Here is a 13,136-nt window from a genome sequence, read left to right as displayed (position 1 = left end):
AGAAGTGATAATGCAGAGGGCCGCCATTGTAAGCATTGCTTGAAAAGATGGCCGGCCCGAGGAAAAGGTAGGTAGGTAAATTGGTAAACAATACAAATTCTGCTGCGAAGATAGCAGGGGGAAATAAACTCTGATGTGTGATGGTGGTGAATGTGCGTGCGCGTGCTTAAGAGTGCACAGGGGCAGATAGGCTGGGATTTGGAATGATAAAATTGGTTTGCTGGAAGAGGGGATGACTTACGGTGTCGCTACTATCGGGAGACCAACATAAGTCATATAAATTATTCGTGCTTAATTCGTATTTGAAGTATACTGTGATAAAATATGCTTCTTTAAGTTTGCTTTGAATGAAAACAAGGAGGCACACTGTTTCAACTCCTCAGGAAGAGTGTTCCATGTATCCGGACCGTGATGTCTAATCGACTTTTGAGCAAGTAAAAGCTTTGGATTACTTAAATGAAAATCATGGGAACGACGGGTAGGGTATGAGTGAATGTGATCATTAGTTATTATGGCATTATGGAAAAATGGTAATAAATTTCGAATGTGTTTATACATAAATATAGCAGTTAGGTATGAATGTATATCATGGGCCTTTAGAGTTTTTAGGCGATAAAATATGGGATCAGTGTGAGCCAAAAAAAAAATTGAATGTGTGCATATACGAAGAGCCTTTTTCTGAAGAAGAAAAATTGTGTTCAATTTGGTTTTGCTACAGTTGCCCCATACAATATTACAGTACATTACATATGGTAGAAATAAGGTGTTGTATAACATCATTAAAGTTTGATTATTAATTAAATATTTTATTCTCCTTAAAACACCAGTTGCTTTAGATATTGCTGTTATAATATTCTGGACATGAGTATTCCAAGTTAGATTGTTATCTAGGGTCACTCCTAGGAACTTGGTTGAATGTTTCTCAGCAATGTTTATATCATCAATAGAAATACTTTGAGGAAGGGTGGGTTGGGATTGAAGCGTATGAAAATGTATAAAACATGTATACTAGTATATATTTGTATAGATGAATTTTTAAAACAATTACCGTGTTAATTTTTTCCCAGTTTACTGGGCACCCTGAAGTTCTAAAACGATATGTTGATCCTGGTTAGCAGGGGATGTTTCAAATCCACTTGGCCGATATAAATACTTTTCTATCATGATCCACTTGAATGCACATGAGTGGCAATCGATTGTCAGATCTCGTCCACAAATCTTACTAAAATCAATCAGCATTGTTTCCTATCAGTGGGAGATATCTAAGACTTGACCCCTTTGTAGGCACTTGGAAACGGGATGCGCATGTATATGTACTCAGAGTGTTCAAATGTTATTTAAAAGTACACTGAGATCAGAATTTATAGATTAGTTAAGAATAAAGATATACTTTTGAATTTTCTCAGGGGCACACCCTAAAGAAAGTAGCATTACAACGTTAAGAACATCTTGTGCAGATAAGATGCGTGAAAAAGAAATGGCCGCAGAGCCCGACATCGTGTTGAAATAGATGTTGTTTGGAGTCACAGTGGCGGTTAAAGCCAACGATAGTGACAACACAAATAATATCATCCTGCAACCGATGATGGAACTGCGTTCGTATGTTTCATTTTTATCGCTAAGTATGCCTACAAGTATTAAAAAAATAACCGACAATGATCTTTATTAGTCGGCAACTCCATTCATTTCATGGTCTTACCGAGGGCAGTATGATATTCATCAACAACCATGACGAAACAATAGCTACGTTGACACTGTACAGGTCAATGGGGTGCCCCCTCGATCTCACCTGGCGCCGTCTTTGGACTGCTGGCTGCGTGTCTGGCATCCATCGTCGAGTCCATCGGAGATTACTACGCATGCGCCAGATTGTCCGGTGCACCGCCCCCACCGGCGCACGCCATAAACCGAGGCATTGGGATAGAAGGATTAGGCGGGATGTTTTCGGGATTCTGGGGGTCCGGTACATGTCCGACGTCCTACAGCACCAACGTCGGTGTCATCGGACTTACCAAGGTACATCCTGTTGACGATGCTCCCTCTCGCCCCTAACCTCCTCCCCCCCCCCCCCCATCTTCACTTTGTTCACACCCCCTCTCCCTCGCTCCCTCTCGCTCTCCCGTTATTTTCTCTGGGATGGGCAGTGTGCTGATGAGCCAAATCATAAAGTTTGTTTTCATCACAACAACAAGAGGTTTTCAATATTGTTAAAATGTCATAAAGCTATCAAAGAGCTAAAATCACTCATAATTCTAATAACCGGAGGGCCAAACCCCAAAAAGTCGCTTACTTAACGAGTGAGTTGCACTCTCTCTACAAACTAAGTAGACCATGCTTATTTTCAAGTTTTTATTGTAACAAACAACATTCCACTGGTCTACCTCAAAAAATTTGTTGCGAAAGCCTCCAAATCCAAGATGGCGTCCAAGATGGCCGCCATATTTACTGAATTTGTTATTTGAAAGATAGAATTTGATTGAAAGATCAGATTTCAACAAATGTGATGTCATATGAAAGAAAATAAAATTTTCTACAAGTTGATACCATTTTTGTGGGTTATTGTGATAAATGGATTGAGATTTTAAGGAAAAAACACTCATTTTTTGATATTTTTCTGAAAAAAGGAAAATCATGAAAATGCTTGATTCAGCATAAATCAGAAAAAGACTGAAGGATTATCTTGAAACGTTTCAAGAATTTTGTTTGACATATAATTAATATTTGGAGAAAATTAGGGGTCAGTACCGTTTTTGGTTCAGGAGTTATAATGTCTCAAACTTGAAAACTCACTATGTAAAAATGGCCACTTTAGTTGTGACAATGCCTTGTTGGTCGTAAAAAGAGCCTGCGCGCGCCAAGACTACTACACGCACCACTGACACTGGCGCTTATAGCAGTGCCAGTGGTGCGTGTAGTAGTCTTGGCAAACGCAGACATTTTCTTTGACAAACAAGGGTTTGTGCCTGCAAACTAACTTTTCATACCAAGTGGTAGCTCAGGTGACGCTGATTGCTATTATTTCAAAGTAGATTGTTCTGAAGCAGATAAAATGAAGCAAAAATATCTTTCAAATAGAGGTAGAAGCTTGAAACAACCTTGCTATAGAAAGTTTAAAACAAAATCTGGATCAATCACTCAAAAAATTCAAGATTGTAGGCCATCAAAGCTGACATAGTGTATAAAATTGCGCCAAAGTAAACGTATTATTTCGTTTTTGATACAATTTTGTCTGTTGTGCTATCTTAAACCGTCTTAGGTTTTTATGGACACATTTTTAGAACCAGTGATATTCTACTCTCCGAAAAAGAAAAAAAAAACAACCAAATCGAGTGGAAGTTTTTGCTTTTGATGTGAGGAGTGAATAACAAGAAAACGGTGAATTTAGAGTGAAAATGGAGTGACTTTTGAGTGAAAATGTTCATTTTCACTCATTTTAGAGTGACCTTAATAGGCAGGGCTCCACACTAACTTTTATTTTTGGTGGCCCAAAGGCAAATATCCGATCTTTTTTGATGGCCCGATCAGGCCACCTATGTTCTTCATTTCTGACATTTTGGTGGCCCGACGTGCGTTTTTGGTGGCCCAGGGCCACCGGACCACCGTTAGTGTCGAGCCCTGCCTTAGGGATCACTTGTCACTCTTCGAGTGATCCCCGAGGTCACTCTAAAATGAATGAAAATGAACATTTTCACTCTCGAGTGATCCTGATATCTAATATGGGAAAGCATCTACCAATGACATAAGCTCAGATCAATTGTGACACTATAACCCACATGAAATCAGCCTAAAAACAATGTAAGAAAAATCTGGTAACAGAAAATACAATTTCATTATGCTTATTTGTAAATGTGAATACTGAAGTATACAGCACGAATAATCAATTTGGACAATTTTATTCGAACAATATACTGAAAAGTAATTTCGCACAACACATTTCGCACAACAAAGTTGAGAAATTGCCGCCATGTCGGATTTTTTTTTTTTTTTTGGGGGGGGGGTTCGGATCAGAAGGGCTTTCAAGGACATCTACGGATCAGACATTATTACACATATACCATCATCATTCAGGCGTTTCTACAACAGCAGAGTAACATACAAGTAAAAAAGCATATCTTTGATACAGAAGCATTTCTTTTTTATCAAAGATTGGGCCTTACCCTAACACTGGAATGAGCTCCACCCCCCCCCCCCCCAAAAAAAAAAAAGACCCTCAATATGGTTTACACTAGCACAATATCGTTCGGATGTATAGGAACATGTAATAGACAGCAATATAAGAAGATTGAAAAAATATATCAAATTATAAGTTATAAGTTGAGATTTAACTTTGACGCAACTCACTAAAGGTATTCTACCATTGGGAGAGATATCACATTCGATTTATATGTGCAGGTTAGTTGTATTACAAAACATTACCATGTAAAAAAATTATAATAAAGTCTAAAACATACGGAGATATCACCATTGCTTTTCAAGAAACCATAGCCATAACTGTTCACAATTTAGTATATAAAAAAACATTCTTATCAGATCTATTTAGTATATCTAACAATATTTAGCGTTAATTATACTGATTTCAGTTTGTACATTAGTTGTTCTATCCCTAACACACAGTTTAGAACTAGTTTGAGGAATTAAGTAAAGCTGGGTTTTTGCTTTATGTGCACTAATGGTAAATAATGCCTTGAACGACAACCTCGATTAATTACCGCCATCTTGAATTTTGTGTGGATACTATTTTTATCGCTAAATATTACACATTGGCAAAATTTGTGCCAAATTCCAAGCTCCTATCTCTTTTTGGAAAATACTTTCTGTTCAATCTTATCTGCCTCAGAACAATCTACTATGATGAAATGCTACAGTAATAGCGATCAGCGTCACCTACCACTTGGCATGAAAAGTTAGTTTGCAGGTTCTTGCTAGTCACTAGACCGTTACAGTATTACATGTGACCATGTAAACACATTGTATGCAAAATTTATAATGCATAAATGTAATTTTTTCAAGTTTTAGACGTTAACTTGTCAATAGTGTATGATATTGCCTGTAATTCCAGAAATATGAATTCTGTCTCAATCTCAGTAAATCTCAATCTCAATCGCAGGTTTCAAAATAATTCTTCAGTTCTTCTTTGATAAATACTAAATCATGCATTTTCACATGTCTTCCTTTTTTCAAAACAATATAAAAATATGGATTCCCCCCCCCCCCCCAATTTATCACAATACACAGCTAAAGTGGTATCAACTTTTAGGAAGTTTTACTCTACTTCATATGACATCAAATGTGTTGCAATCCAATGTCTCTATCAAATTTTATGTTTGAAATGTTAACTTCAATAAAAATGGCGGCCCTATTGGACCGCATCTGTACTTTGGAGGTTTTTGCAACAAATCTATTGAGGTGTACTTACGGAACATTGCTTAGTATGCTTAATATTATGTATGGTCTTGTTTATAGAGAGAGTGGAACTCGAAAAGTAAGCACGATCTTGGATTTGACCCTCTGTGACGTCTTTGGGAACAGATGCGTGTAAATGCATATTATGTAAAATGGGATTTCAAGTTTGAGACATTATAACTCCTGAACCAAATACAATACTGACCTCTAATTTTCTCCAAATATTGATTATATGGGAAAGATGTTAATTTCTGCATGGTTTTCACAAACATTTTTAATTTAATTTTTTTTAACTTTTTAGAGAAATATTCATGGTGCATTCTGAAAAAAAATGTCTCCGTAAAAACCTAAGATGGTTTGAAATAGCATTAAAATGTTCAGAATATATAAAAACCATATAAATAGACAGCAAAACAGACAAAATTGTATCAAAATCGAAATAATACATTTACTTTGGCGCAATACACTATGTCAGCTTTGATGGCCTGCAATCTTGAATTTTTTGAGTGATTGATCCAGATTTTGTTTTAAACTTTCTATAGCAAGGTTGTTTCAAGCTTCTACCTCTATTTGAAAGATATTTTTGCTTCATTTTATCTGCTTCAGAACAATCTACTTTGAAATAATAGCAATCAGCGTCACCTGAGCTACCACTTGGTATGAAAAGTTAGTTTGCAGGCACAAACCCTTGTTTGTCAAAGAAAATGTCTGCGTTTGCCAAGACTACTACACGCACCACGGGCACTGCTATAAGCGCCAGTGTCAGTGGTGCGTGTAGTAGTCTTGGCGCGCGCAGGCTCTTTTTACGACCAACAAGGCATTGTCACAACTAAAGTGGCCATTTTTACATAGTGAGTTTTCAAGTTTGAGACATTATAACTCCTGAACCAAAAACGGTACTGACCCCTAATTTTCTCCAAATATTAATTATATGTCAAACAAAATTCTTGAAACGTTTCAAGATAATCCTTCAGTCTTTTTCTGATTTATGCTGAATCAAGCATTTTCATGATTTTCCTTTTTTCAGAAAAATATCAAAAAATGAGTGTTTTTTCCTTAAAATCTCAATCCACTTAACACAATAACCCACAAAAATGGTATCAACTTGTAGAAAATTTTATTTTCTTTCATATGACATCACATTTGTTTAACGGACCCGTCAAATGAAGTCATTGGTTTCTGTCCCTATCATTTGATTGTAGTCATCTGATGCTCTTTTCCTCTCTTCCAAGCACAAAGAGTTGAGACTAATCGCAAGATTAATGTCAGTGGTCAAATCTTCATCTGAAAAATAAATAAGTCGTCACAATACTTCATAACACAGGAAGTGCAAGTCTTTGTCTAATTGGTTGTAATCAATATTGCATATTGAAAGGTGTATATTCTGCTGGGAATCTATCCGGCTATTCTTGGAAAAAGAAAGAGGAAAAGTGAGTGATTAGTGTGCTATTGCTTTCGGGAAAAGACTCCAAAATGGAAATTTAAGCCATCAAATCAAAACAGATCGGCCAAAAAATTTGTGAAATAAACAGGCACTGAGACGTCAGAAAACCATTAGGCATAGGACGCACTATGTGAATTTATATAAACATGTTGACTATTTCCTTGAATAAACTTCTTCTATGGCTGTTTGGGTACCTATACACAACATCACACAAACTATGATTTTAAATTCATTCGACATTCCCTTGTGACTGGAGCTTATAAATCATGATTACCAATGCACGCTGCAACTCAAATAAACAAAAATGCGAGATCAATAACATGTCATACGCTTCGCAAGTAAAAAATATTTGAGAAGTAAAAAGCAAAATGACGTCATATTCACGTGACCACTGTTTTTTTTTTTTTTATCCACGAAGTTCCAGAGCGCACTTTTCCTTTGTCTTCATAATTCCTACACGTTGCCTGAGTTCGACACATTGTAGCACCACTAATTTATTTATTCGGTATTCTTTACCCAGGGTAGCCCCATCAGTCACGTCAGTGGGGTATATACTGTTCTTCTTGGGGCCCTGCAACAAAATTACTAAGTGACAATCAATTCAAGAAATAATAAGAATATACTCTCTACGTAGCACGTTACAGTACACTTTAACAGAATCCGTTGCAATTTTGACCCCTCCGCGATAGGTCAGCAGCCGCTTCGTCATCCAGGTAATGTCGTCAATCCTTCTACTATGCGGGATGTTCCTGAAGCTGGGAGCAGTGCTTGCCACCATTCCGGAACCTATCATCGGCGGTGTCATCTCTGTCACCATAGGTACCACATCCATTATCAGCGCTAAGTTTATGTTGAGGGCGTGTCTCGGTGTCTTGATATTTAAAGGGACATTCCCTATACGATTCATATAATTCTACATTATGCAGTTAATGAATAGATAGTGTCATAGATTGGTGGAATTTATTGTGGTCCCTGACATGCCTGAGCAGACAAACCAATGCTCTGAAAAAACAAAAACAAAAACATATTACACTGAACAAGGATTATACAATAGAGGCATCTATGTAACAGCATTACGTGACATTTCATTTTGTTGTAGCACTCGGTCGCCCCGGCTCTATAGGCATATAAGCATGACTTTTTGTTCTTTTTTTCTTTTGCTCACGGGAATCAATGTTAAAAATGATGTAATTTGTTGTTCAAAATGATGCATATTTTGTCTATGACTTGCGCTGTTCCTAGAAAAAAATATCCAAACTAAATGTAATGGACTTCATACACTTTTGTTCTACCTCAAACCTCTGCGATTTTAATGCCTAAACTATCATTTCTCCTAACTTTTTTTTCTTTTTGTTTTTGTCATGTTTGTGACGTCAGCACTCTATCCATTGCTTTTTCCTTAAAAAAACCCAAAAAATAAAAACAAAGAAGACCGACAAAGAATGAAACAAAACTCTCGTACTTTTGGTACCGAGATGGACTGGTTTATTGGATTGTCTTTAATATATCGAAATGTATAATATACAGGCATGGTCACCGCGGTGGGCTTCTCAAACCTTCAGTATGCGGACATGAACTCGGCCAGGAACCTCTTCATCGTAGGGATATCTTTCTCTCTCGGATTGATAGTTCCGTCCTACGTGAAGAAGAACCCAGAGAGCATTCAGACTGGTAAATAAAATGTCATTGGGAGATCGATCCACTCATTGGCAATTCAGTCAAGTTGGGAATACTTTCCATTTTTTTTTTTGGTTTAACCCGACGTGGATTCTGTCCATACCCTGTTTCTCGATTCGATATGTGGTACATTCAAGAATCTATAGAATCGACTCCTACTACTTAAGACGATTATGTATTAAGTCTTCACAAGCACTTACCATTTTCGAGAAAGAATGTATAATTGCATGTTTGTTTGTAAATGAAAATTGTCTTATATGAAATCAGAAATGTATAAATTGTAAGTTATACATGCTGATAGAATTACTCAAAGAAATGATTAGACTTCTTTCTTCTTAACTCAAATTGGTATAAATTGCATATTATTTGGTGATCATAACGATGGTGTATCAGATGAAATACGTGTGAGTAATGGACAAGCGTGGTCCCGAAAAGGGCCTTCAATCGAAGCTATAATCAGGTAATATTCAGTTTTGGCCTTCAGTTCAGTTTTATCACCCCATTCTATTTTGATACAATATAACCAACTTTGACACAGTGTCAAAATAACAGTGAATCATTTTTATCCATCAGTACACAATGTCATTATGTAGGGCCTTTATACAGTACAATGGAACTGAAGGTGCGCTGTTATAAGTCTTCGTCAAATTTAAGGTATACTTTATAACAGAGGGAACACTTGAAAAGGTTTTGGAAAAAAAAGAATATTTGAAAATGGAGAGGACCAACATCATAAGCAGAGCGAGGAACATGACGTCAGGTAACAGCATAAAGTAGGCTTTCATACATAAACGATTATTCAGTATACGTCGACAGTCCCAGCATGGGTAAAGAGCCGTGCAGTTCTTTCCCGCTTATATCATACTTGTCCTAGATTTTTTTTTTTAATGGTGCACCGGAAGCTAACGGATTTACCGCCCCTCACCATGAAAAGTTTCAGAGAACTGATATCTTACAGTCTTGGAATAGGCCGTTCAATGTCCGAAAATAATATATTTGTTTTGATTTTCACCCTTTTGCTTGTAAAAGGTTCAAGTACGGCGGACCAGATCCTGCTTGTGTTACTCGAGACGGGTATGTTCATTGGTGGCATGATTGGATTCATCCTAGACAACACCATACCAGGTATCCAGTTTCTTCCATTTCATCACCACCCCAAATCAACACTGCAGGCTCTATGCTATGATACTGCATGTTGTACAAAAATGGAATAGCATCCAAAGATGTGCGCCAAGTGTCCGAGATGAGCAGTGCCTAGTGCCGGCTGAACGCGCACCAACTGGTATTATACTGTCAACCACTAGATTGAAAACGGTTGGGATGGCGCATCTTCGGTTTAGATAGTGCTTCAGGTTGCAAATATATTTTGACGACGATTTTTTTTTTTTAAGATACTGAGAAACCTTTTAGAAAATATGAAAGAGCATATAATTCTAAGAGATATTCAATGTCCATTTGATGAAAATTGCTTTTGAATTTTCAAACAAAACCGTCCTAATAAAAAGTGGTCTTTACTAGGACTTTGCTTTTGGATATCTTTAAGCCCGCCGCACGATTTCGCCCCGATTCAGCGGACTTAAGACCTTAAGACTAGAAGTGTGACGTCGCAGACTTGCCATTTTCTAGTCGTACGACTGGGTCTTAAAGCCAGTCGTAGAGATTTGACATGTTGAATTTCTACGACTGGTCGTAGGCTTTCAGCCATTCACAATGCAGTAAAATGCAAGCGCACGCAGTGCGCACTGCGCGCGCTTTACAGTCGGGTCGTATAGTCTTAAGGCGACGCCATAACTGGGGGCCAAACAGGCTGGGTCGGCAAGCGCCCTGCGTGCGTAGCAAGGGTGCCAGCGGCAGCCAGTGCTTTTACCACCCGGCGCCAGCCGGCCAGCTAGCTATCTCTGGCGCTGGCAGCGATCGACGCATCTGGCTTTGTGACAACAAGAGTCTACTTTTTTTTTTTTCGCTAGCTAATTAAAAAAAAAAAAAAATTAAACAACTTATACCGACTATGAGCGAATGGGTAGATGACATACGGCTGTAGCCAAAACTTGAATTTCAAGGTAAATATCGGCACGATCCGTGAATGTTTGTAGACTATTTCTTTGGCGATGACTTGGGTACTCGCGTGTAAGCCCCGTAGATTCACATTTGTGGAAGAGAATAAAAACCGCTGGGGAGAATTATTGCTAGGCGCAGGCAGACGTCTTGCTAATAAGCCTAGGCTGTTGACAAGTTAACTGATATATAAGTAAATACAAATAATGAATAAGAATCTTGAGCTAGATATGGCGTAATAAATTGCAAGCTATCAGTTAACTTAACCTAATCTTAGGGCAGGCTAGGCTTTACTCGGGAGTGTCGGGCCAGCAGGGTACAATCTGTCTAACGTTAGATCTTGTCTAGAAATCTAGGCAAGAGTCCAGACTAGATCTAGACCTATTGACTTCTAGAACCCGTCCCTACACGACGGTTGTCGATAACTTCAGGCAAGCCTAACTAAGCAAACCAAACGGAATATAAATCTAGGCGTTTCTGATAGGCCGTATATGCCTAAACTTACGAAACGACTACGTCGCCTGATGTCTACAACCAAAACTTCTACTGCTTTAGGTCTAAGTAACCTTGCATAACATCACGCTAACGCCTAATAGGCCTATCATAATCTACAAAAGTGATTTTTAAATCATACTTTATTAGTATGATTATGAAACGGATGTTTGCCACCATCCATGATTTAATATTTATAAGTATCACTTTATCAAAAGTCAAATTCAGAGTTCCAGGCCAAAATTGAATAGGCCTATGGTTAATTCAGTGCTGAACATTGAAGATTGAAGTGCAAACAATATAAGAATTTAACGCATCTTGAAACATTTATTTAGCTGTAGTGTAGGCTGTAAAATGTTTGTCATAATAATACAGTCTAGCCATGAAGTGTATTCTAACTTTGGCAAGTAGGACACGAAGGATTTGTTAAAAAAAAAAAAAAAATCAGTGAATTATCAAATTCTTTGATCTTTGATCTAAACTTGTCTTCTAAGATGAACAACTTATTTTACGAATATGCAGTGATAACCTAATTAAATAGAGAATCTAGTAGACATAGTTTGTTTCGAAATCTGTGCATTTTTATACCGTTGTATTTCACTTAATTGTCTTAATTTTGCCTTGATTTATTATGCGTCAGCGGTGTCTGAATTTCACACACTGCCGTGCTGTTTCCATTTCCATTTTTCTGTTATTTGTGTACCCAACAACTGCACGATGTGTTTTGTGCGGTGTCCGGTCGTACGACTGGTCTTAAGACCCAGCTTGACTTAAGACTTTAAAACCAGTCTTATCGTGTAGTGTGCGGTGGCCTTAAGTCAATTCAAAACCTATTTTCATCAACTAAGCTATGAATTACTCCTAGAAATGTATGCTCTTTAACATTACATTGAATGGTTTTTAAGCATCGTACAATAGTTAAAAGCTGAATCCTCACCTCCATCAATACTTTACATCCCTTTAACATTTTCTTACACAGTGAGAGTCCTTTGAGCTTCCACTATCCATTTCTGTGGTGCTGGACAAGTGCGTATGATATTTGCTCAGTTCAAAATCGATATGTATGTGGTTTTTAGTTTGGATGTTTGGCTCCTCTTGAAGCTCAGCTCGTCGTGCTATAAAAATGTTGATTCTTCAGCTCAGAATCGATACGCACAACCTTTTACGTTTTGGATTTTTTTTTTGTTCCTCCTAAAGTTCAGCTTATCATGCTCAATTTTCGTAATCTTATTCTTTTTCTGTACGTGTAATAATCCTCAGGTACTCCAGAAGAGAGGGGGATTCAAAACATGCTCGATGTCAACGGAGCCATGGTCACTGACGACGATACCCTCGACAGCAAGACAAACGACGAGGTCTATCAACTCGTGAATGAGTGTTACGACCCACCCGTAGGCATGAAGTACATCAGACGGGCTCGCTGGACCTCGTATTTACCTTTTAGTCCAACGTACCGGGGTTCCAACTTTAATCTACGAATAAGACGGTGCTGCTCCCGGGAGAAATATGAGGTAGCGGAAGATGTGTAGACCAAACTACCTGTGTATTATATGCGTTGTTGAGACAGCATTACCGCATGTACAATAAAGATTAGTTGGCCGTGTTTCTTTGTCAACTTTATTGGATAAGATGTCTCTGTAGAGACTAGAGAGAGTTGTTTGGGAAATAATATAACGAAGAATATGTTCTTCAAAAGTCAGAAGGACTCACTTCCTCCTATTAACAGTTCTCGACGAAGCCAATGTAATAGGCTCTTCGACCCGCTGAACTTCGTAAATAATGATTGGTAATGTTTCATTGCAATGTATTATGTCACCGTAAGTGGATTCATCATTAACACTGAGGCCAGAACCTGTTGTCCTTGGTCTTGACTATATATTTTGACCTCATAACATGTCTTTCAGAATCACATGACCTCCTTCAGTTTTTGCTGAGACCTATATGTTATACGCCATTCCAGGGGCGGATCCAGAAAGTCCGTAAAGGGGAGGCGCCTTTAGTACAAGATTAAAGGGGGGCGCACGCCCCCTCCCCCTCCCCCCCCCCCCCCGTTTATTTCTTTTGT

General features: G+C 38.1%; 1 protein-coding gene across 1 annotated transcript in view; it reads left to right on the top strand.

The window, feature by feature from the left end:
- The window catches only part of LOC139717473 (solute carrier family 23 member 1-like), a 34,056-nt gene extending 21,456 nt beyond the window's left edge, over positions 1 to 12,600 (top strand). Inside the window, exons 8-12 of the mRNA XM_071628980.1 lie at positions 1,763 to 2,016; positions 7,537 to 7,666; positions 8,375 to 8,518; positions 9,554 to 9,649; positions 12,332 to 12,600. Coding sequence (XP_071485081.1) covers positions 1,763 to 2,016; positions 7,537 to 7,666; positions 8,375 to 8,518; positions 9,554 to 9,649; positions 12,332 to 12,600 — 893 coding nt within the window. The remainder of the gene's footprint in view (positions 1 to 1,762; positions 2,017 to 7,536; positions 7,667 to 8,374; positions 8,519 to 9,553; positions 9,650 to 12,331) is intronic.
- The last annotated feature ends 536 nt before the right edge of the window (positions 12,601 to 13,136 follow it).

This window comes from Diadema antillarum, unplaced genomic scaffold (assembly GCF_040938485.1).
Source record: "Diadema antillarum isolate AM-2024a unplaced genomic scaffold, OU_Dant_1.0 scf00000075, whole genome shotgun sequence".
NCBI classification, from domain to species: domain Eukaryota; kingdom Metazoa; phylum Echinodermata; class Echinoidea; order Diadematoida; family Diadematidae; genus Diadema; species Diadema antillarum.
The sequence above is the reverse complement of the archived record's forward strand: the minus strand, read 5'-3'. Positions and strand labels throughout refer to the sequence as shown.